At 44.8% G+C, this 25,000-nt stretch overlaps 1 protein-coding gene across 1 annotated transcript in view; it reads right to left on the bottom strand.

The window, feature by feature from the left end:
• Positions 1-6: 6 nt before the first annotated feature.
• The window catches only part of LOC135537440 (ephrin type-A receptor 6-like), a 247,500-nt gene continuing 222,506 nt past the window's right edge, over positions 7-25,000 (bottom strand). Inside the window, exons 18-20 of the mRNA XM_064963605.1 lie at positions 18,350-18,537; positions 6,237-6,386; positions 7-1,309 (exon numbers count right to left, since the gene is read on the bottom strand). Coding sequence (XP_064819677.1) covers positions 1,195-1,309; positions 6,237-6,386; positions 18,350-18,537 — 453 coding nt within the window. The 3' untranslated portion in view covers positions 7-1,194. The remainder of the gene's footprint in view (positions 1,310-6,236; positions 6,387-18,349; positions 18,538-25,000) is intronic.

Here is a 25,000-nt window from a genome sequence, read left to right on the forward strand (position 1 = left end):
TAATCAAACTGAACAAGGATGTCTAATCAAACTGAACTAGGATGTCTAATCAAACTGAACTAGGATGTCTTATCAAACTGAACAAGGCTTTTTCACAGAACATGACTTTTCCACAAATATTTCACATATTCTGGTTGATGATGGATTATACATTTGTAAAATCAGATGACATTCATTTGTCTTCTCTTTGCTCCAAAATCTCCTCCACATTGTCCTTTCTCTTCCTATTGGCCAGAATCTCCTCTGCATTGTCCTTTCTCTTCCTATTGGTCAGAATCTCCTCCACATTGTCCTTTCTCTTCCTATTGGTCAAAATCTCCTCCACATTGTCCTTTCTCTTCCAGTTGGTTCAGAATCTCCTTCACATTGTTCTTTCTCTTCCTATTGGTCAGAATCTCCTCCACATTGTCCTTTCTCTTCCTATTGGTCAAAATCTCCTCCACATTGTCCTTTCTCTTCCTATTGGTCAGAATCTCCTCCACATTGTCCTTTCTCTTCCTATTGGTCAGAATCTCCTCCACATTGTCCTTTCTCTTCCTATTGGTCAAAATCTCCTCCACATTGTCCTTTCTCTTCCTATTGGTCAGAATCTCCTCCACATTGTCCTTTCTCTTCCTATTGGTCAGAATCTCCTCCACATTGTCCTTTCTCTTCCTATTGGTCAGAATCTCCTCCACATTGTCCTTTCTATTCCTATTGGTCACAATCTGCTGCTTGATAAATGAACAAGGAAACAAAACATCTGTAATAAATAAGACACATTTAATCATCCCATTTTGTTTGTCAAAAGTAGTGGTCTCTAAACGGAGTGTCCTGTTTCAGCCCGTCTCCGTCCACCTGATTAGAGGAAGACCCATCAGTGCACTTGCCTCTCCATGTGCTTCGTACTGCACGTGTCTGTCCTAAACAGTGCACCATGAAGGGAAAAGGGTGCTGTTCAGGACGTGGGCTGAAACGACCTCCATCTCAAGTCTTCTGGATCAGGGACAGAAGCCTCCTTGGTAAACCACTGTAGTCCACACGGGGAACAGTTCACCAGTCCGCCGAGAGAACATCTAGAATTTTAGAAACAAGCGTTTCTAATTGGACGAGTTCAGCTAATCGCTCTCTGTTTCAGTTTGTTTTCTTTTCCGTTCGGTGCCGAATGAACACACCCAGGCCTGTCTGTGCAGTCCTAGCGTTTTGGGGGTTGGTTTAGATGTGGAAGCCGTTGTGTTGGACGGTGAGGAACTGTAGACGGAGACTCTGAATGCTGCTCACTATCCTCCTCTGGTGGCCAATCAGAGACACACCGATACGCCTGATGTCCCTGAGGACAAGAGATACAGACACTATATGAGTTAGGTTCACTGTTTAGAGGAGATACAGACACTATATGAGTTAGGTTCACTGTTTAGAGGAGAGACAGACTCTATATGAGTTAGGTTCACTGTTTAGAGGAGATACAGACTCTATATGAGTTAGGTTAACTGTTTAGACGAGATACAGACTCTATATGAGTTAGGTTAACTGTTTAGATAGGATACAGACTCTATATGAGTTAGGTTCACTGTTTAGAGAGGATACAGACTCTATATGAGTTAGGTTAACTGTTTAGAGAGGATACAGACTCTATATGAGTTAGGTTCACTGTTTAGAGGAGATACAGACTCTATATGAGTTAAGTTAACTGTTTAGAGGAGATACAGACTCTATATGAGTTAGGTTAACTGTTTAGAGGAAATACAGACTCTATATGAGTTAGGTTAACTGTTTAGAGAGGATACAGACTCTATATGAGTTAGGTTAACTGTTTAGAGGAGATACAGACTCTATATGAGTTAGGTTAACTGTTTAGAGAGGATACAGACTCTATATGAGTTAGGTTAACTGTTTAGACGAGATACAGACTCTATATGAGTTAGGTTAACTGTTTAGAGGAGATACAGACTCTATATGAGTTAGGTTAACTGTTTAGAGAGGATACAGACTCTATATGAGTTAGGTTAACTGTTTAGGGGAGATACAGACTCTATATGAGTTAGGTTAACTGTTTAGGGGAGATACAGACTCTATATGAGTTAGGTTCACTGTTTAGAGGAGATACAGACTCTATATGAGTTAGGTTCACTGTTTAGAGGAGATACAGACTCTATATGAGTTAGGTTCACTGTTTAGAGGAGATACAGACACTATATGAGTTAGGTTAACTGTTTAGAAAGGATACAGACTCTATATGAGTTAGGTTAACTGTTTAGAGGAGATACAGACTCTATATGAGTTAGGTTAACTGTTTAGAAAGGATACAGACTCTATATGAGTTAGGTTAACTGTTTAGAGGAGATACAGACTCTATATGAGTTAGGTTAACTTAACTGTTTAGAGAGGATACAGCCTCTATATGAGTTAGGTTAACTGTTTAGAGGAGATACAGACTCTATATGAGTTAGGTTAACAGTTTAGAGAGGATACAGATACTATATGAGTTAGGTTCACTGTTTAGAGATACAGACTCTATATGAGTTAGGTTCACTGTTTAGAGGAGATACAGACTCTATATGAGTTAGGTTCACTGTTTAGAGGAGATACAGACTCTATATGAGTTAGGTTAACTGTTTAGAGGAGATACAGACTCTATATGAGTTAGGTTAACTTAACTGTTTAGAGAGGATACAGCCTCTATATGAGTTAGGTTAACTGTTTAGAGGAGATACAGACTCTATATGAGTTAGGTTAACAGTTTAGAGAGGATACAGATACTATATGAGTTAGGTTCACTGTTTAGAGATACAGACTCTATATGAGTTAGGTTCACTGTTTAGAGGAGATACAGACTCTATATGAGTTAGGTTCACTGTTTAGAGGAGATACAGACTCTATATGAGTTAGGTTAACTGTTTAGAGAGGATACAGACACTATATGAGTTAGGTTAACTTAACTGTTTAGATGAGATACAGACTCTATATGAGTTAGGCTAACTGTTTAGAAAGGATACAGACTCTATATGAGTTAAGTTAACTTAACTGTTTAGAGAGGATACAGCCTTTATATGAGTTAGGTTAACTGTTTAGAGAGGATACAGACTCTATATGAGTTAGGTTAACTTAACTGTTTAGAGAGGATACAGCCTCTATATGAGTTAGGTTAACTGTTTAGAGAGGATACAGACACTATATGAGTTAGGTTAACTTAACTGTTTAGAGAGGATACAGCCTCTATATGAGTTAGGTTAACTGTTTAGAGAGGATACAGCCTCTATATGAGTTAGGTTAACTGTTTAGAGAGGATACAGACACTATATGAGTTAGGTTAACTTAACTGTTTAGAGAGGATACAGCCTCTATATGAGTTAGGTTAACTGTTTAGAGAGGATACAGACTCTATATGAGTTAGGTTCACTGTTTAGAGGAGATACAGACACTATATGAGTTAGGTTAACTGTTTAGAGGAGATACAGACTCTATATGAGTTAGGTTAACTGTTTAGAGGAGATACAGACACTATATGAGTTAGGTTAACTTAACTGTTTAGAGAGGATACAGCCTCTATATGAGTTAGGTTAACTGTTTAGAGAGGATACAGACTCTATATGAGTTAGGTTCACTGTTTAGAGGAGATACAGACTCTATATGAGTTAGGTTCACTGTTTAGAGGAGATACAGACTCTATATGAGTTAGGTTAACTGTTTAGAGAGGATACAGACACTATATGAGTTAGGTTAACTTAACTGTTTAGATGAGATACAGACTCTATATGAGTTAGGCTAACTGTTTAGAAAGGATACAGACTCTATATGAGTTAAGTTAACTTAACTGTTTAGAGAGGATACAGCCTTTATATGAGTTAGGTTAACTGTTTAGAGAGGATACAGACTCTATATGAGTTAGGTTAACTTAACTGTTTAGAGAGGATACAGCCTCTATATGAGTTAGGTTAACTGTTTAGAGAGGATACAGACACTATATGAGTTAGGTTAACTTAACTGTTTAGAGAGGATACAGCCTCTATATGAGTTAGGTTAACTGTTTAGAGAGGATACAGACTCTATATGAGTTAGGTTCACTGTTTAGAGGAGATACAGACACTATATGAGTTAGGTTAACTGTTTAGAGGAGATACAGACTCTATATGAGTTAGGTTAACTGTTTAGAGGAGATACAGACACTATATGAGTTAGGTTAACTTAACTGTTTAGAGAGGATACAGCCTCTATATGAGTTAGGTTAACTGTTTAGAGAGGATACAGACTCTATATGAGTTAGGTTCACTGTTTAGAGGAGATACAGACACTATATGAGTTAGGTTAACTGTTTAGAGGAGATACAGACTCTATATGAGTTAGGTTAACTGTGTAGAGGAGATACAGACTCTATATGAGTTAGGTTAACTGTTTAGAGAGGATGGTGAGGGGCTGGGCAGGGTGATGTTGTGGATGTTGGTGAGGGTCTGGGCAGGGTGATGTGGATGTTGGTGAGGGTCTGAGCAGGGTGATGTGGATGTTGGTGAGAGTCTGGGCAGGGCGATGTTGGTGAGGGTCTGGGCAGGGTGATGTTGGTGAGGGTCTGGGCAGGGTGATGATGGTGAGGGTCTGGGCAGGGTGATTATGGTGAGGGTCTGAGCAGGGTGATGTGGATGTTGGTGAGAGTCTGGGCAGGGCGATGTTGTTGAGGGTCTGGGCAGGGTGATGTTAGTGAGGGTCTGGGCAGGGTGATGTTGGTGAGGGTCTGGGCAAGGTGATGTTGGTGAGGGTCTGGGCAGGATGATGTTGGTGAGGGTCTGGGCAAGGTGATATTGTTGAGGGTCTGGGCAGGGTGATGTTGTGGATGTTGGTGAGGGTCTGGGCAGGGTGATGTTGTGGATGATGGTGAGGGTCTGGGCAAGGTGATGTGGATGTTTGTGAGGGTCTGGGCAGGGTGATGTTGGTGAGGGTCTGGACAGGGTGATGTTGGTGAGGGTCTGGGCAGGGTGATGTTGGTGAGGGTCTGGGCAAGGTGATGTTGGTGAGGGTCTGGGCAGGGTGATGTTGGTGAGGGTCTGGGCAGGGTGATGTTGGTGAGGGTCTGGGCAAGGTGATGTTGGTGAGGGTCTGGGCAGGGTGATGTTGTGGATGTTGGTGAGGGTCTGGGCAAGGTGATGTTGGTGAGGGTCTGGGCAGGGTGATGTGGATGTTGGTGAGGGTCTGGGCAGGGTGATGTTGTGGATGATGGTGAGGGTCTGGGCAAGGTGATGTGGATGTTTGTGAGGGTCTGGGCAGGGTGATGTTGGTGAGGGTCTGGGCAGGGTGATGTTGTGGATGATGGTGAGGGTCTGGGCAAGGTGATGTGGATGTTTGTGAGGGTCTGGGCAGGGTGATGTTGGTGAGGGTCTGGGCAGGGTGATGTTGGTGAGGGTCTGGGCAGGGTGATGTTGGTGAGGGTCTGGGCAGGGTGATGTTGGTGAGGGTCTGGGCAGGGTGATGTTGTGGATGATGGTGAGGGTCTGGGCAAGGTGATGTGGATGTTTGTGAGGGTCTGGGCAGGGTGATGTTGGTGAGGGTCTGGGCAGGGTGATGTTGGTGAGGGTCTGGGCAGGGTGATGTTGGTGAGGGTCTGGGCAGGGTGATTATGGTGAGGGTCTGGGCAGGGTGATGTTTTGGATTTTGGTGAGGGTCTGAACAGAGTGATGTTGGTGAGGGTCTGGGCAGGGTGATGTTGTGGATTTTGGTGAGGGTCTGGACAGAGTGATGTTGGTGAGGGTCTGGGCAGGGTGATGTTGTGGATGTTAGTGAGGGTCTGGGCAGGGTGATGTTGTTGAGGGTCTGGGCAGGGTGATGATGGTGAGGGTCTGGGCAGGGTGATGTTGTGGATGTTGGTGAGGGTCTGGGCAGGGTGATGTTGTGGATATTGGTGAGGGTCTGGGCAGGGTGATGTTGGTGAGGGTCTGGGCAGGGTGATTATGGTGAGGGTCTGGGCAGGGTGATGTTGTGGATTTTGGTGAGGGTCTGGACAGAGTGATGTTGGTGAGGGTCTGGGCAGGGTGATGTTGTGGATATTGGTGAGGGTCTGGGCAGGGTGATGTTGTGGATGTTGGTGAGGTTAGTTTGTATGCATGCAGGTGCTTTGTATGCTAAAAAATACAATTAAAATAAATAAATAAGATGAACTCAATAATACACAGTAGATTGAAGTCGTATTGAATTAAATAAATAATCTCTGGTCAGAATACAGGGAATAGGCTGCTATTTGGGAAGCAGCCGTTCTCTCCTGATCCACTCACTCTATACTCATGGTGGAGACAGAGTCCAGGGTGGTGAACCCTGCTGCCAGGAACTGCTTCTTGTATTGGCTCATCTTGATGGAGTCCAGCCAATCGCCGATGGAGATGAACAGAGGGTAGTCCGGCACGTCCTCCAGTGATTCTGGAAAACTGAGTCGATACAGAGAGGAAGAGAAATGGGAGATATGAGAGACTGAGCTGGAGGAGCCAAACACTTGTGTTACTAGCTGCTAACAGGCCAGCCAAATGCTTAGGTTACTAGCTGAGTTGATACAGAGAGGGAGAGAAATGGGAGATATGAGAGACTGAGCTGGTGGTGCCAAATGCTTAGGTTACTAGCTGCTAATAGGCCAGCCAAATGCTTAAGTTACTAGCTGCTAATAGGCCAGCCAAATGCTAAGGTTACTAGCTGTTAATAGGCCAGCCAAATGCTTAGATTACTAGCTGCTAATAGGCCAGTCAAATGCTTAGGTTACTAGCTGCTAATAGGACAGCCAAATGCTTAGGTTACTAGCTGCTAATAGAAAAGCCAAATGCTTAGGTTACTAGCTGCTAATAGAAAAGCCAAAATGCTTAGGTTACTAGCTGCTAATAGAAAAGCCAAATGCTTAGGTTACTAGCTGCTAATAGAAAAGCCAAATGCTTAGGTTACTAGCTGCTAATAGCAATGCCAAATGCTTAGGTTACTAGCTGCTAATAGAAAAGCCAAATGCTTAGGTTACTAGCTGCTAATAGAAAAGCCAAATGCTTAGGTTACTAGCTGCTAATAGAAAAGCCAAATGCTTAGGTTACTAGCTGCTAATAGCAATGCCAAATGCTTAGGTTACTAGCTGCTAATAGCAATGCCAAATGCTTAGGTTACTAGCTGCTAATAGGCCAGCCAAATGCTTAGGTTACTAGCTGCTAATAGAAAAGCCAAATGCTTAGGTTACTAGCTGCTAATAGAAAAGCCAAATGCTTAGGTTACTAGCTGCTAATAGCAATGCCAAATGCTTAGGTTACTAGCTGCTAATAGAAAAGCCAAATGCTTAGGTTACTAGCTGCTAATAGAAAAGCCAAATGCTTAGGTTACTAGCTGCTAATAGAAAAGCCAAATGCTTAGGTTACTAGCTGCTAATAGCAATGCCAAATGCTTAGGTTACTAGCTGCTAATAGCAATGCCAAATGCTTAGGTTACTAGCTGCTAATAGGCCAGCCAAATGCTTAGGTTACTAGCTGCTAATAGAAAAGCCAAATGCTTAGGTTACTAGCTGCTAATAGGCCAGCCAAATGCTTAGGTTACTAGCTGCTAATAGGCCAGCCAAATGCTTAGGTTACTAGCTGCTAATAGGCCAGTCAAATGCTTAGGTTACTAGCTGCTAATAGGCCAGCCAAATGCTAGGTTACTAGCTGCTAATAGGCCAGCCAAATGCTAGGTTACTAGCTGCTAATAGGCCAGCCAAATGCTTAGGTTACTAGCTGCTAATAGGGCAGCAAAAATGGCAAACAAATACACAAATAATAATAATTAAAAACGATAAACAATAAATCACGAATGGGAAATGGGCTCGGTGGAGAGTCAACTCTCAAACATAGTCCTTCGAGCCGCATTATCTTCTACAAGTCAAGGGGAGCTTGTCAACCCGTTTCCCCCTAACAACAACACGATGCATGAAGAAGCAATGTGAGGACAATGGGACCTGGACTGTCCTACCCATAAAATAGATTAGGGACAATGCCAACTAACGGACCCTTGTTAACCGGTCAATACATTTTTCCCAAACAGTAAGATTAAGTGAATAACAGAAATACTACAGACTGAACAACCATGTTTTACTAAGAACTTGGAAACATGGAAACATGAAACAATACCGAGTATCTGGTCTAACAGTCAAAAGACTATGGGCTGATAACAGGACCAGGATGGGCTGATAACAGGACCAGGATGGGCTGATAATATGACCAGGATGGGTTGATAATATGACCAGGATGGGTTGATAACAGGACCAGGATGAGTTGATAATATGACCAGGATGGGCTGATACTATAACCAGGATGGGTTGATAATATGGGTTGATAATATGACCAGGATGGGCTGATAACAGGACCAGGATGGGTTGATGATATGACCAGGATGGGCTGATAACAGGACCAGGATGGGCTGATAACAGGACCAGGATGGGCTGATAACAGGACCAGGATGGGCTGATAACAGGACCAGGATGGGATGATAATATGACCAGGATGGGTTGATAACAGGACCAGGATGGGCTGATAACAGGACCAGGATGGGTTGATAATATGACCAGGATGGGTTGATAATATGACCAGGATGGGTTGATAATATGGGTTGATAATATGACCAGGATGGGCTGATAACAGGACCAGGATGGGTTGATGATATGACCAGGATGGGCTGATAACAGGACCAGGATGGGCTGATAACAGGACCAGGATGGGCTGATAACAGGACCAGGATGGGCTGATAACAGGACCAGGATGGGCTGATAACAGGACCAGGATGGGCTGATAACAGGACCAGGATGGGCTGATAACAGGACCAGGATGGGCTGATAACAGGACCAGGATGGGCTGATAACAGGACCAGGATGGGCTGATAACAGGACCAGGATGGGTTGATAACAGGACCAGGATGGGCTGATAACAGGACCAGGATGGGTTGATAACAGGACCAGGATGGGTTGATAATATGACCAGGATGGGTTGATAATATGGGTTGATAATATGACCAGGATGGGCTGATAACAGGACCAGGATGGGCTGATAATATGACCAGGATGGGTTGATAATATGACCAGGATGGGCTGATAATATGACCAGGATGGGCTGATAATATGGGTTGATAACAGGACCAGGATGGGTTGATAATATGACCAGGATGGGTTGATAATATGACCAGGATGGGTTGATAATATGGGTTGATAACAGGACCAGGATGGGTTGATAATATGACCAGGATGGGTTGATAATATGGGTTGATAACAGGACCAGGATGGGTTGATAATATGACCAGGATGGGTTGATAATATGACCAGGATGGGTTGATAATATGGGTTGATAACAGGACCAGGATGGGTTGATAATATGACCAGGATGGGTTGATAATATGACCAGGATGGGTTGATAATATGACCAGGATGGGTTGATACTATAACCAGGATGGGTTGATAATATGGGTTGATAATATGACCAGGATGGGTTGATAACATGACCAGGATGGGTTGATAATATGACCAGGATGGGTTGATAATATGACCAGGATGGGTTGATAATATGACCAGGATGGGTTGATAATATGACCAGGATGGGTTGATAGTATAACCAGGATGGGTTGATATAATGGGTTGATAGTATGGGTTGATAATATGACCAGGATGGGTTGATAATATGACCAGGATGGGTTGATAACAGGACCAGGATGGGTTGTTAATATGACCAGGATGGGTTGATAATATGGGTTGATAATATGACCAGGATGGGTTGATAATATAACCAGGATGGGTTGATAACAGGACCAGGATGGGTTGTTAATATGACCAGGATGGGTTGATAATATGGGTTGATAATATGACCAGGATGGGTTGATAATATGACCAGGATGGGTTGATAATATGGGCTGATAACAGGACCAGGATGGGTTGATAATATGACCAGGATGGGTTGATAATATGGGTTGATAATATGACCAGGATGGGTTGATAATATGGGTTGATAATATGACAAGGATGGGTTGATAATATGACCAGGATGGGTTGATGATATGACCAGGATGGGTTGATAATATGACCAGGATGGGTTGATAATATGGGTTGATAATATGACCAGGATGGGTTGATAATATGGGTTGATAATATGACCAGGATGGGTTGATAATATGACCAGGATGGGTTGATGATATGACCAGGATGGGTTGATAATATGACCAGGATGGGTTGATAATATGACCAGGATGGGTTGATGATATGACCAGGATGGGTTGATAATATGACCAGGATGGGTTGATAATATGACCAGGATGGGTTGATAATATGGGTTGATAATATAACCAGGATGGGTTGATAATATGACCAGGATGGGTTGATAATATGACCAGGATGGGTGCATAATATGACCAGGATGGGTGGATAATATGGGTTGATAATATGACCAGGATGGGTTGATAATATGGGTTGATAATATAACCAGGATGGGTTGATAATATGGGTTGATAATATGACCAGGATGGGTTGATAACATGACCAGGATGGGTTGATAATATGACCAGGATGGGTTAATAATATGGGTTGATAATATAACCAGGATGGGTTGATAATATGACCAGGATGGGTTGATAATATGACCAGGATGGGTTGATAATATGACCAGGATGGGTTGATAATATGACCAGGATGGGTTGATAATATGACCAGGATGGGTTGATAATATGACCAGGATGGGTTGATAATGTAACCAGGGTGGGTTGATGATATGACCAGGATGGGTTGATAACATGACCAGGATGGGTTGATAATATGACCAGGATGGGTTGATAATATGACCAGGATGGGTTGATAATATGACCAGGATGGGTTGATAATATGACCAGGATGGGTTGATAATGTAACCAGGGTGGGTTGATGATATGACCAGGATGGGTTGATAACATGACCAGGATGGGTTGATAATATGACCAGGATGGGTTGATAATATGACCAGGATGGGATGTTAATATGACCAGGATGGGTTAATAATATGGGTTGATAATATGACCAGGATGGGTTGATAATATGACCAGGATGGGTTGATAACATGACCAGGATGGGTTGATAATATGACCAGGATGGGTTGATAATATGACCAGGATGGGTTGATAATGTAACCAGGATGGGTTGATGATATGACCAGGATGGGTTGATAACATGACCAGGATGGGTTGATAACATGACCAGGATGGGTTGATAACATGACCAGGATGGGTTGATAACATGACCAGGATGGGTTGATAATATGACCAGGATGGGTTGATAATATGACCAGGATGGGTTGATAATATGACCAGGATGGGTTGATAATATGACCAGGATGGGTTAATAATATGACCAGGATGGGTTGATAATATGACCAGGATGGGTTGATAATATGACCAGGATGGGTTGATAATATGGGTTGATAATATGACCAGGATGGGTTGATAATATGGGTTGATAATATGGGTTGATAATATATACAGGATGGGTTGATAATATGGGTTGATAATATGGGTTGATAATATAACCAGGATGGGTTGATAATATGGGTTGATAATATGACCAGGATGGGTTGATAATATGACCAGGATGGGTTGATAATATGGGCTGATAACAGGACCAGGATGGGTTGATAATATGACCAGGATGGGTTGATAATATGGGTTGATAATATGACCAGGATGGGTTGATAATATGGGTTGATAATATGACAAGGATGGGTTGATAATATGACCAGGATGGGTTGATGATATGACCAGGATGGGTTGATAATATGACCAGGATGGGTTGATAATATGGGTTGATAATATGACCAGGATGGGTTGATAATATGGGTTGATAATATGACCAGGATGGGTTGATAATATGACCAGGATGGGTTGATGATATGACCAGGATGGGTTGATAATATGACCAGGATGGGTTGATAATATGACCAGGATGGGTTGATGATATGACCAGGATGGGTTGATAATATGACCAGGATGGGTTGATAATATGACCAGGATGGGTTGATAATATGGGTTGATAATATAACCAGGATGGGTTGATAATATGACCAGGATGGGTTGATAATATGACCAGGATGGGTGCATAATATGACCAGGATGGGTGGATAATATGGGTTGATAATATGACCAGGATGGGTTGATAATATGGGTTGATAATATAACCAGGATGGGTTGATAATATGGGTTGATAATATGACCAGGATGGGTTGATAACATGACCAGGATGGGTTGATAATATGACCAGGATGGGTTAATAAAATGGGTTGATAATATAACCAGGATGGGTTGATAATATGACCAGGATGGGTTGATAATATGACCAGGATGGGTTGATAATATGACCAGGATGGGTTGATAATATGACCAGGATGGGTTGATAATATGACCGGGATGGGTTGATAATATGACCAGGATGGGTTGATAATGTAACCAGGGTGGGTTGATGATATGACCAGGATGGGTTGATAACATGACCAGGATGGGTTGATAATATGACCAGGATGGGTTGATAATATGACCAGGATGGGTTGATAATATGACCAGGATGGGTTGATAATATGACCAGGATGGGTTGATAATGTAACCAGGGTGGGTTGATGATATGACCAGGATGGGTTGATAACATGACCAGGATGGGTTGATAATATGACCAGGATGGGTTGATAATATGACCAGGATGGGATGTTAATATGACCAGGATGGGTTAATAATATGGGTTGATAATATGACCAGGATGGGTTGATAATATGACCAGGATGGGTTGATAACATGACCAGGATGGGTTGATAATATGACCAGGATGGGTTGATAATATGACCAGGATGGGTTGATAATGTAACCAGGATGGGTTGATGATATGACCAGGATGGGTTGATAACATGACCAGGATGGGTTGATAACATGACCAGGATGGGTTGATAACATGACCAGGATGGGTTGATAACATGACCAGGATGGGTTGATAATATGACCAGGATGGGTTGATAATATGACCAGGATGGGTTGATAATATGACCAGGATGGGTTGATAATATGACCAGGATGGGTTAATAATATGACCAGGATGGGTTGATAATATGACCAGGATGGGTTGATAATATGACCAGGATGGGTTGATAATATGGGTTGATAATATGACCAGGATGGGTTGATAATATGGGTTGATAATATGGGTTGATAATATATACAGGATGGGTTGATAATATGGGTTGATAATATGGGTTGATAATATAACCAGGATGGGTTGATAATATGACCACGATGGGTGATAATATGACCAGGATGGGTTGATAATATGGGTTGATAATATATACAGGATGGGTTGATAATATGACCACGATGGGTGATAATATGACCAGGATGGGTTGATAATATGGGTTGATAATATATACAGGATGGGTTGATAATATGGGTTGATAATATGGGTTGATAATATAACCAGGATGGGTTGATAATATGACCACGATGGGTGATAATATGACCAGGATGGGTTGATAATATGGGTTGATAATATATACAGGATGGGTTGATAATATGGGTTGATAATATGGGTTGATAATATAACCAGGATGGGTTGATAATATGACCACGATGGGTTGATAATATGGGTTGATAATATGGGACGATAATATGACCAGGATGGGTTGATAATATGACCACGATGGGTTGATACTATAACCAGGATGGGTTGATAATATAACCAGGATGGGTTGATACTAAAACCAGGATGGGTTGATAATATAACCAGGATGGGTTGATAATATAACCAGGATGGGTTGATAATATGACCAGGATGGGTTGATAATATGGGTTGATAATATGGGACGATAATATGACCAGGATGGGTTGATAATATGACCACGATGGGTTGATACTATAACCAGGATGGGTTGATAATATAACCAGGATGGGTTGATAATATAACCAGGATGGGTTGATAATATAACCAGGATGGGTTGATAATATGACCAGGATGGGTTGATAACATGACCAGGACTGTGCCTTTGGCTTCTGGACAATGAAAGAAAGTTGATGTGAAATGCTGGTGAGAAATAATACCATGAGGAAGTCTTTATATAATAACTGCCTCTACGTTTCTACGGATGGATATTGGCCAGGCTACCTCGAGGCTAGACATGCCTTATTAATTGAACTGAAGTTAAATGTTTCAAGGTTTCAAACAATTATACTACCTCAAGATCCCATTATAGCCTCTGAACACGAATGGGAATCAAGCTTTAATTCCGAGTAGAGATTGAGAAATAAAAAATAGTGGCTCTTTTTAACTTGATATTGAATTTAGAATGGTTATTTGTTGAACAGTGACTGGGCCGACCAATGACTGGGCCGACCAATGACTGGGCTGACCAATGACTGGGCCGATCAATGACTGGGCCGACCAATGACTGGGCCGACCAATGACTGGGCCGACCAATGACTGGGCCGACCAATGACTGGGCCGACCAATGCCTGGGCCGACCAATGACTGGGCACAATGACTGGGCCGACCAATGACTGGGCCAACCAATGACTGGGCCGACCAATGACTGGGCACAATGACTGGGCACAGAGCACATTGCTCTGGTGCTGTCTGACAGGATATTCTGCCCTCTATCTAGACTATGTACTGTATTCTGCTCCTCCTCTAACTAGACTATGTACTGTATTCTGCTCCTCTATCTAGACTATGTACTGTATTCTACTCCTCTACTAGACTATGTACTGTATTCTGCTCCTCTATCTAGACTATGTACTGTATTCTACTCCTCTATCTAGACTATGTACTGTATTCTACTCCTCTATCTAGACTATGTACTGTATTCTGCTCCTCTATCTAGACTATGTACTGTATTCTCCTCCTCTAACTAGACTATGTACTGTATTCTACTCCTCCTCTATCTAGACTATGTACTGTATTCTGCTCCTCCTCTAACTAGACTGTGTACTGTATTCTACTCCTCTACTAGACTATGTACTGTATTCTGCTCCTCTATCTAGACTATGTACTGTATTCTACTCCTCTATCTAGACTATGTACTGTATTCTACTCCTCCTCTAACTAGACTATGTACTGTATTCTACTCCTCTAACTAGACTATGTACTGTATTCTGCTCCTCCTCTAACTAGACTATGTACTGTATTCTACTCCTCTATCTAGACTATGTACTGTATTCTGCTCCTCTGTCTAGACTATGTACTGTATTCTGCTCCTCTAACTAGACTATGTACTGTATTCTGCTCCTCTATCTAGACTATGTACTGTATTCTGCTCCTCTAACTAGACTATGTACTGTATTCTGCTCCTCTAACTAGACTATGTACTGTATTCTGCTCCTCTAACTAGACTATGTACTGTATTCTGCTCCTCTAACTAGACTATGTACTGTATTCTGCTCCTCTAACTAGACTATGTACTGTATTCTGCTCCTCCTCTAACTAGACTATGTACTGTATTCTGCTCCTCCTCTATCTAGACTATGTACTGTATTCTGCTCCTCCTCTAACTAGACTATGTACTGTATTCTACTCCTCTACTAGACTATGTACTGTATTCTGCTCCTCTATCTAGACTATGTACTGTATTCTACTCCTCTATCTAGACTATGTACTGTATTCTACTCCTCCTCTAACTAGACTATGTACTGTATTCTACTCCTCTAACTAGACTATGTACTGTATTCTGCTCCTCCTCTAACTAGACTATGTACTGTATTCTACTCCTCTATCTAGACTATGTACTGTATTCTGCTCCTCTGTCTAGACTATGTACTGTATTCTGCTCCTCTAACTAGACTATGTACTGTATTCTGCTCCTCTATCTAGACTATGTACTGTATTCTGCTCCTCCTCTAACTAGACTATGTACTGTATTCTGCTCCTCTATCTAGACTATGTACTGTATTCTACTCCTCTATCTAGACTATGTACTGTATTCTACTCCTCTATCTAGACTATGTACTGTATTCTGCTCCTCTAACTAGACTATGTACTGTATTCTCCTCCTCTAACTAGACTATGTACTGTATTCTACTCCTCCTCTATCTAGACTATGTACTGTATTCTGCTCCTCCTCTAACTAGACTGTGTACTGTATTCTACTCCTCTACTAGACTATGTACTGTATTCTGCTCCTCTATCTAGACTATGTACTGTATTCTACTCCTCTATCTAGACTATGTACTGTATTCTACTCCTCCTCTAACTAGACTATGTACTGTATTCTACTCCTCTAACTAGACTATGTACTGTATTCTGCTCCTCCTCTAACTAGACTATGTACTGTATTCTACTCCTCTATCTAGACTATGTACTGTATTCTGCTCCTCTGTCTAGACTATGTACTGTATTCTGCTCCTCTAACTAGACTATGTACTGTATTCTGCTCCTCTATCTAGACTATGTACTGTATTCTGCTCCTCTAACTCGACTATGTACTGTATTCTGCTCCTCTAACTAGACTATGTACTGTATTCTGCTCCTCTAACTAGACTATGTACTGTATTCTGCTCCTCTAACTAGACTATGTACTGTATTCTGCTCCTCTAACTAGACTATGTACTGTATTCTGCTCCTCCTCTAACTAGACTATGTACTGTATTCTGCTCCTCCTCTATCTAGACTATGTACTGTATTCTGCTCCTCCTCTAACTAGACTATGTACTGTATTCTACTCCTCTACTAGACTATGTACTGTATTCTGCTCCTCTATCTAGACTATGTACTGTATTCTACTCCTCTATCTAGACTATGTACTGTATTCTACTCCTCCTCTAACTAGACTATGTACTGTATTCTACTCCTCTAACTAGACTATGTACTGTATTCTGCTCCTCCTCTAACTAGACTATGTACTGTATTCTACTCCTCTATCTAGACTATGTACTGTATTCTGCTCCTCTGTCTAGACTATGTACTGTATTCTGCTCCTCTAACTAGACTATGTACTGTATTCTGCTCCTCTATCTAGACTATGTACTGTATTCTACTCCTCTATCTAGACTATGTACTGTATTCTGCTCCTCTAACTAGACTATGTACTGTATTCTGCTCCTCTAACTAGACTATGTACTGTATTCTGCTCCTCTAACTAGACTATGTACTGTATTCTGCTCCTCCTCTAACTAGACTATGCACTGTATTCTACTCCTCCTCTATCTAGACTATGTACTGTATTCTGCTCCTCCTCTAACTAGACTATGTACTGTATTCTACTCCTCTACTAGACTATGTACTGTATTCTGCTCCTCTATCTAGACTATGTACTGTATTCTACTCCTCTATCTAGACTATGTACTGTATTCTACTCCTCCTCTAACTAGACTATGTACTGTATTCTACTCCTCTAACTAGACTATGTACTGTATTCTGCTCCTCCTCTAACTAGACTATGTACTGTATTCTACTCCTCTATCTAGACTATGTACTGTATTCTGCTCCTCTATCTAGACTATGTACTGTATTCTGCTCCTCTAACTAGACTATGTACTGTATTCTGCTCCTCTATCTAGACTATGTACTGTATTCTGCTCCTCTAACTAGACTATGTACTGTATTCTGCTCCTCTAACTAGACTATGTATTGTATTCTGCTCCTCTAACTAGACTATGTACTGTATTCTGCTCCTCTAACTAGACTATGTACTGTATTCTGTGTGATAAATAGCATACACAAGCGCTCAAATGTATTTCCGGCAGCTAACCGATTAACTGTTAACCGTTAACATTCCTTCAGTAGATACAATACAATGGCACTTTTTTGTCCATCAAAACTCAAATGTAGATGGGAGGTTGACCTCTGACCCTAACCCCTGGATGTTTTCTATGGATTGGTTGATTGGTTGTTCTTATCTGTGTACATGGTCCACTAGTGATAGCTGACTACTGGGCTTAGGGTTAGGGGTCAGGGTCAGAGGTTAGGGTCAGGGATCAGGGTCAGAGGTTAGGGTCAGGGTCCAGGGTTAGGGTCAGAGATTAGGGTCAGGGATCAGGGTTAGGGTCAGAGGACAGGGTCAGGGGTTAGGGTCAGGGTCAGAGGTTAAGGTCAGGGTTTAGGCTCAGGGTTTAGGATCAGGGCTTAAGGTCAGGGGTCAGGGGTAAGGGTTAGGGTCAGCGGTCAGGGTCAGAGGTTAGGGTCAGGGATCAGGGTTAGGGTCAGAAGTTAGGGGTCAGGGTTTAGGCTCATAGTTTAAGGTCAGAGGTTAGGGTCAGAGTCAGAGGTAAGGGTTAGGGTCAGAGGTTAGTGGCAGGGGTTAGGGTCAGGGGTTAGGATCAGATATTAGGTTCAAGGGTTAGGGGTAAGGGTCAGAGGTTAGGGTCAGGTATTAGGATCAGAGGTTAGGGTCAAAGTAAGGGTAATATGTTAGGGGTCAGGGGTTACCTGTTGTCCACCAGTGTCAGTAGACTAGTGGGGTTCCTGATGAGCTTATCCAGGAAGGAGACCAGGCTGTTGAAGTGAGGTCTCTGCCCTCTCTCCTTCTGCCAGCAGTGGAGCATCAACTGGTGCAGAACCACAGGACAGTCCATGGGGACAGGAAGACGGTAACCCTCCTCTATAGACAGGATCACCTGTAATGTAGAACCCCAGGACAGTCCATGGGGACAGGAAGACGGTAACCCTCCTCTATAGACAGGATCACCTGTAATGTAGAACCCCAGGACAGTCCATGGGGACAGAGAGACGGTAACCCTCCTCTATAGACAGGATCACCTGTAATGTAGAACCCCAGGACAGTCCATGGGGACAGGAAGACGGTAACCCTCCTCTATAGACAGGATCACCTGTAATGTAGAACCCCAGGACAGTCCATGGGGACAGAGAGACGGTAACCCTCCTCTATAGACAGGGTCACCTGTAATGTAGAACCCCAGGACAGTCCATGGGGACAGGAAGACGGTAACCCTCCTCTATAGACAGGATCACCTGTAATGTAGAACCCCAGGACAGTCCATGGGGACAGAGAGACGGTAACCCTCCTCTATAGACAGGATCACCTGTAATGTAGAACCCCAGGACAGTCCATGGGGACAGAGAGACGGTAACCCTCCTCTATAGACAGGATCACCTGTAATGTAGAACCCCAGGACAGTCCATGGGGACAGGAAGACGGTAACCCTCCTCTATAGACAGGATCACCTGTAATGTAGAACCCCAGGACAGTCCATGGGGACAGAGAGACGGTAACCCTCCTCTATAGACAGGATCACCTGTAATGTAGAACCCCAGGACAGTCCATGGGGACAGAGAGACGGTAACCCTCCTCTATAGACAGGATCACCTGTAATGTAGAACCCCAGGACAGTCCATGGGGACAGAGAGACGGTAACCCTCCTCTATAGACAGGATCACCTGTAATGTAGAACCCCAGGACAGTCCATGGGGACAGAGAGACGGTAACCCTCCTCTATAGACAGGATCACCTGTAATGTAGAACCCCAGGACAGTCCATGGGGACAGGAAGACGGTAACCCTCCTCTATAGACAGGATCACCTGTAATGTAGAACCCCAGGACAGTCCATGGGGACAGGAAGACGGTAACCCTCCTCTATAGACAGGATCACCTGTAATGTAGAACCCCAGGACAGTCCATGGGGACAGGAAGACGGTAACCCTCCTCTATAGACAGGGTCACCTGTAATGTAGAACCCCAGGACAGTCCATGGGGACAGAGAGACGGTAACCCTCCTCTATAGACAGGATCACCTGTAATGTAGAACCCCAGGACAGTCCATGGGGACAGGAAGACGGTAACCCTCCTCTATAGACAGGATCACCTGTAATGTGGAACCCCAGGACAGTCCATGGGGACAGAGAGACGGTAACCCTCCTCTATAGACAGGATCACCTGTAATGTGGAACCCCAGGACAGTCCATGGGGACAGAGAGACGGTAACCCTCCTCTATAGACAGGATCACCTGTAATGTAGAACCCCAGGACAGTCCATGGGGACAGGAAGACGGTAACCCTCCTCTATAGACAGGATCACCTGTAATGTAGAACCCCAGGACAGTCCATGGGGACAGAGAGACGGTAACCCTCCTCTATAGACAGGATCACCTGTAATGTGGAACCCCAGGACAGTCCATGGGGACAGAGAGACGGTAACCCTCCTCTATAGACAGGATCACCTGTAATGTAGAACCCCAGGACAGTCCATGGGGACAGAGAGACGGTAACCCTCCTCTATAGACAGGATCACCTGTAATGTAGAACCCCAGGACAGTCCATGGGGACAGAGAGACGGTAACCCTCCTCTATAGACAGGATCACCTGTAATGTAGAACCCCAGGACAGTCCATGGGGACAGGAAGACGGTAACCCTCCTCTATAGACAGGATCACCTGTAATGTAGAACCCCAGGACAGTCCATGGGGACAGGAAGACGGTAACCCTCCTCTATAGACAGGGTCACCTGTAATGTGGAACCCCAGGACAGTCCATGGGGACAGAGAGACGGTAACCCTCCTCTATAGACAGGATCACCTGTAATGTAGAACCCCAGGACAGTCCATGGGGACAGGAAGACGGTAACCCTCCTCTATAGACAGGATCACCTGTAATGTAGAACCCCAGGACAGTCCATGGGGACAGGAAGACGGTAACCCTCCTCTATAGACAGGATCACCTGTAATGTAGAACCCCAGGACAGTCCATGGGGACAGGAAGACGGTAACCCTCCTCTATAGACAGGATCACCTGTAATGTAGAACCCCAGGACAGTCCATGGGGACAGAGAGACGGTAACCCTCCTCTATAGACAGGATCACCTGTAATGTAGAACCCCAGGACAGTCCATGGGGACAGAGAGACGGTAACCCTCCTCTATAGACAGGATCACCTGTAATGTGGAACCCCAGGACAGTCCATGGGGACAGGAAGACGGTAACCCTCCTCTATAGACAGGATCACCTGTAATGTAGAACCCCAGGACAGTCCATGGGGACAGAGAGACGGTAACCCTCCTCTATAGACAGGATCACCTGTAATGTAGAACCCCAGGACAGTCCATGGGGACAGGAAGACGGTAACCCTCCTCTATAGACAGGATCACCTGTAATGTAGAACCCCAGGACAGTCCATGGGGACAGAGAGACGGTAACCCTCCTCTATAGACAGGATCACCTGTAATGTAGAACCCCAGGACAGTCCATGGGGACAGGAAGACGGTAACCCTCCTCTATAGACAGGATCACCTGTAATGTAGAACCCCAGGACAGTCCATGGGGACAGGAAGACGGTAACCCTCCTCTATAGACAGGATCACCTGTAATGTAGAACCCCAGGACAGTCCATGGGGACAGGAAGACGGTAACCCTCCTCTATAGACAGGATCACCTGTAATGTAGAACCCCAGGACAGTCCATGGGGACAGAGAGACGGTAACCCTCCTCTATAGACAGGATCACCTGTAATGTAGAACCCCAGGACAGTCCATGGGGACAGAGAGACGGTAACCCTCCTCTATAGACAGGATCACCTGTAATGTAGAACCCCAGGACAGTCCATGGGGACAGGAAGACGGTAACCCTCCTCTATAGACAGGATCACCTGTAATGTAGAACCCCAGGACAGTCCATGGGGACAGAGAGACGGTAACCCTCCTCTATAGACAGGATCACCTGTAATGTAGAACCCCAGGACAGTCCATGGGGACAGGAAGACGGTAACCCTCCTCTATAGACAGGATCACCTGTAATGTAGAACCCCAGGACAGTCCATGGGGACAGAGAGACGGTAACCCTCCTCTATAGACAGGATCACCTGTAATGTAGAACCACAGGACAGTCCATGGGGACAGGAAGACGGTAACCCTCCTCTATAGACAGGATCACCTGTAATGTAGAACCCCAGGACAGTCCATGGGGACAGGAAGACGGTAACCCTCCTCTATAGACAGGATCACCTGTAATGTAGAACCCCAGGACAGTCCATGGGGACAGAGAGACGGTAACCCTCCTCTATAGACAGGGTCACCTGTAATGTAGAACCCCAGGACAGTCCATGGGGACAGAGAGACGGTAACCCTCCTCTATAGACAGGGTCACCTGTAATGTAGAACCCCAGGACAGTCCATGGGGACAGGAAGACGGTAACCCTCCTCTATAGACAGGATCACCTGTAATGTAGAACCCCAGGACAGTCCATGGGGACAGAGAGACGGTAACCCTCCTCTATAGACAGGATCACCTGTAATGTAGAACCCCAGGACAGTCCATGGGGACAGAGAGACGGTAACCCTCCTCTATAGACAGGATCACCTGTAATGTAGAACCCCAGGACAGTCCATGGGGACAGAGAGACGGTAACCCTCCTCTATAGACAGGATCACCTGTAATGTAGAACCCCAGGACAGTCCATGGGGACAGGAAGACGGTAACCCTCCTCTATAGACAGGATCACCTGTAATGTAGAACCCCAGGACAGTCCATGGGGACAGGAAGACGGTAACCCTCCTCTATAGACAGGATCACCTGTAATGTAGAACCCCAGGACAGTCCATGGGGACAGAGAGACGGTAACCCTCCTCTATAGACAGGATCACCTGTAATGTAGAACCCCAGGACAGTCCATGGGGACAGAGAGACGGTAACCCTCCTCTATAGACAGGATCACCTGTAATGTAGAACCCCAGGACAGTCCATGGGGACAGGAAGACGGTAACCCTCCTCTATAGACAGGATCACCTGTAATGTAGAACCCCAGGACAGTCCATGGGGACAGAGAGACGGTAACCCTCCTCTATAGACAGGATCACCTGTAATGTAGAACCCCAGGACAGTCCATGGGGACAGTAACCCTCCTCTATAGACAGGATCACCTGTAATGTAGAACCCCAGGACAGTCCATGGGGACAGAGAGACGGTAACCCTCCTCTATAGACAGGATCACCTGTAATGTAGAACCCCAGGACAGTCCATGGGGACAGAGAGATGGTAACCCTCCTCTATAGACAGGATCACCTGTAATGTAGAACCCCAGGACAGTCCATGGGGACAGAGAGACGGTAACCCTCCTCTATAGACAGGATCACCTGTAATGTAGAACCCCAGGACAGTCCATGGGGACAGAGAGACGGTAACCCTCCTCTATAGACAGGATCACCTGTAATGTAGAACCCCAGGACAGTCCATGGGGACAGAGAGACGGTAACCCTCCTCTATAGACAGGATCACCTGTAATGTAGAACCCCAGGACAGTCCATGGGGACAGAGAGACGGTAACCCTCCTCTATAGACAGGATCACCTGTAATGTAGAACCCCAGGACAGTCCATGGGGACAGGAAGACGGTAACCCTCCTCTATAGACAGGATCACCTGTAATGTAGAACCCCAGGACAGTCCATGGGGACAGAGAGACGGTAACCCTCCTCTATAGACAGGATCACCTGTAATGTAGAACCCCAGGACAGTCCATGGGGACAGAGAGACGGTAACCCTCCTCTATAGACAGGATCACCTGTAATGTAGAACCCCAGGACAGTCCATGGGGACAGGAAGACGGTAACCCTCCTCTATAGACAGGATCACCTGTAATGTAGAACCCCAGGACAGTCCATGGGGACAGGAAGACGGTAACCCTCCTCTATAGACAGGATCACCTGTAATGTAGAACCCCAGGACAGTCCATGGGGACAGAGAGACGGTAACCCTCCTCTATAGACAGGGTCACCTGTAATGTAGAACCCCAGGACAGTCCATGGGGACAGGAAGACGGTAACCCTCCTCTATAGACAGGATCACCTGTAATGTAGAACCCCAGGACAGTCCATGGGGACAGGAAGACGGTAACCCTCCTCTATAGACAGGATCACCTGTAATGTAGAACCCCAGGACAGTCCATGGGGACAGGAAGACGGTAACCCTCCTCTATAGACAGGATCACCTGTAATGTAGAACCCCAGGACAGTCCATGGGGACAGGAAGACGGTAACCCTCCTCTATAGACAGGATCACCTGTAATGTAGAACCCCAGGACAGTCCATGGGGACAGGAAGACGGTAACCCTCCTCTATAGACAGGATCACCTGTAATGTAGAACCCCAGGACAGTCCATGGGGACAGAGAGACGGTAACCCTCCTCTATAGACAGGATCACCTGTAATGTAGAACCCCAGGACAGTCCATGGGGACAGGAAGACGGTAACCCTCCTCTATAGACAGGATCACCTGTAATGTAGAACCCCAGGACAGTCCATGGGGAGAGAGAGACGGTAACCCTCCTCTATAGACAGGATCACCTGTAATGTAGAACCCCAGGACAGTCCATGGGGACAGGAAGACGGTAACCCTCCTCTATAGACAGGATCACCTGTAATGTAGAACCCCAGGACAGTCCATGGGGACAGGAAGACGGTAACCCTCCTCTATAGACAGGATCACCTGTAATGTAGAACCCCAGGACAGTCCATGGGGACAGAGAGACGGTAACCCTCCTCTATAGACAGGATCACCTGTAATGTAGAACCCCAGGACAGTCCATGGGGACAGGAAGACGGTAACCCTCCTCTATAGACAGGATCACCTGTAATGTAGAACCCCAGGACAGTCCATGGGGACAGAGAGACGGTAACCCTCCTCTATAGACAGGATCACCTGTAATGTGGAACCACAGGACAGTCCATGGGGACAGAGAGACGGTAACCCTCCTCTATAGACAGGATCACCTGTAATGTAGAACCCCAGGACAGTCCATGGGGACAGAGAGACGGTAACCCTCCTCTATAGACAGGATCACCTGTAATGTAGAACCCCAGGACAGTCCATGGGGACAGGAAGACGGTAACCCTCCTCTATAGACAGGATCACCTGTAATGTAGAACCCCAGGACAGTCCATGGGGACAGGAAGACGGTAACCCTCCTCTATAGACAGGATCACCTGTAATGTAGAACCCCAGGACAGTCCATGGGGACAGGAAGACGGTAACCCTCCTCTATAGACAGGGTCACCTGTAATGTGGAACCCCAGGACAGTCCATGGGGACAGGAAGACGGTAACCCTCCTCTATAGACAGGATCACCTGCCAGGGA

Source organism: Oncorhynchus masou, unplaced genomic scaffold (assembly GCF_036934945.1).
Source record: "Oncorhynchus masou masou isolate Uvic2021 unplaced genomic scaffold, UVic_Omas_1.1 unplaced_scaffold_779, whole genome shotgun sequence".
Lineage (NCBI taxonomy): Eukaryota > Metazoa > Chordata > Actinopteri > Salmoniformes > Salmonidae > Oncorhynchus > Oncorhynchus masou.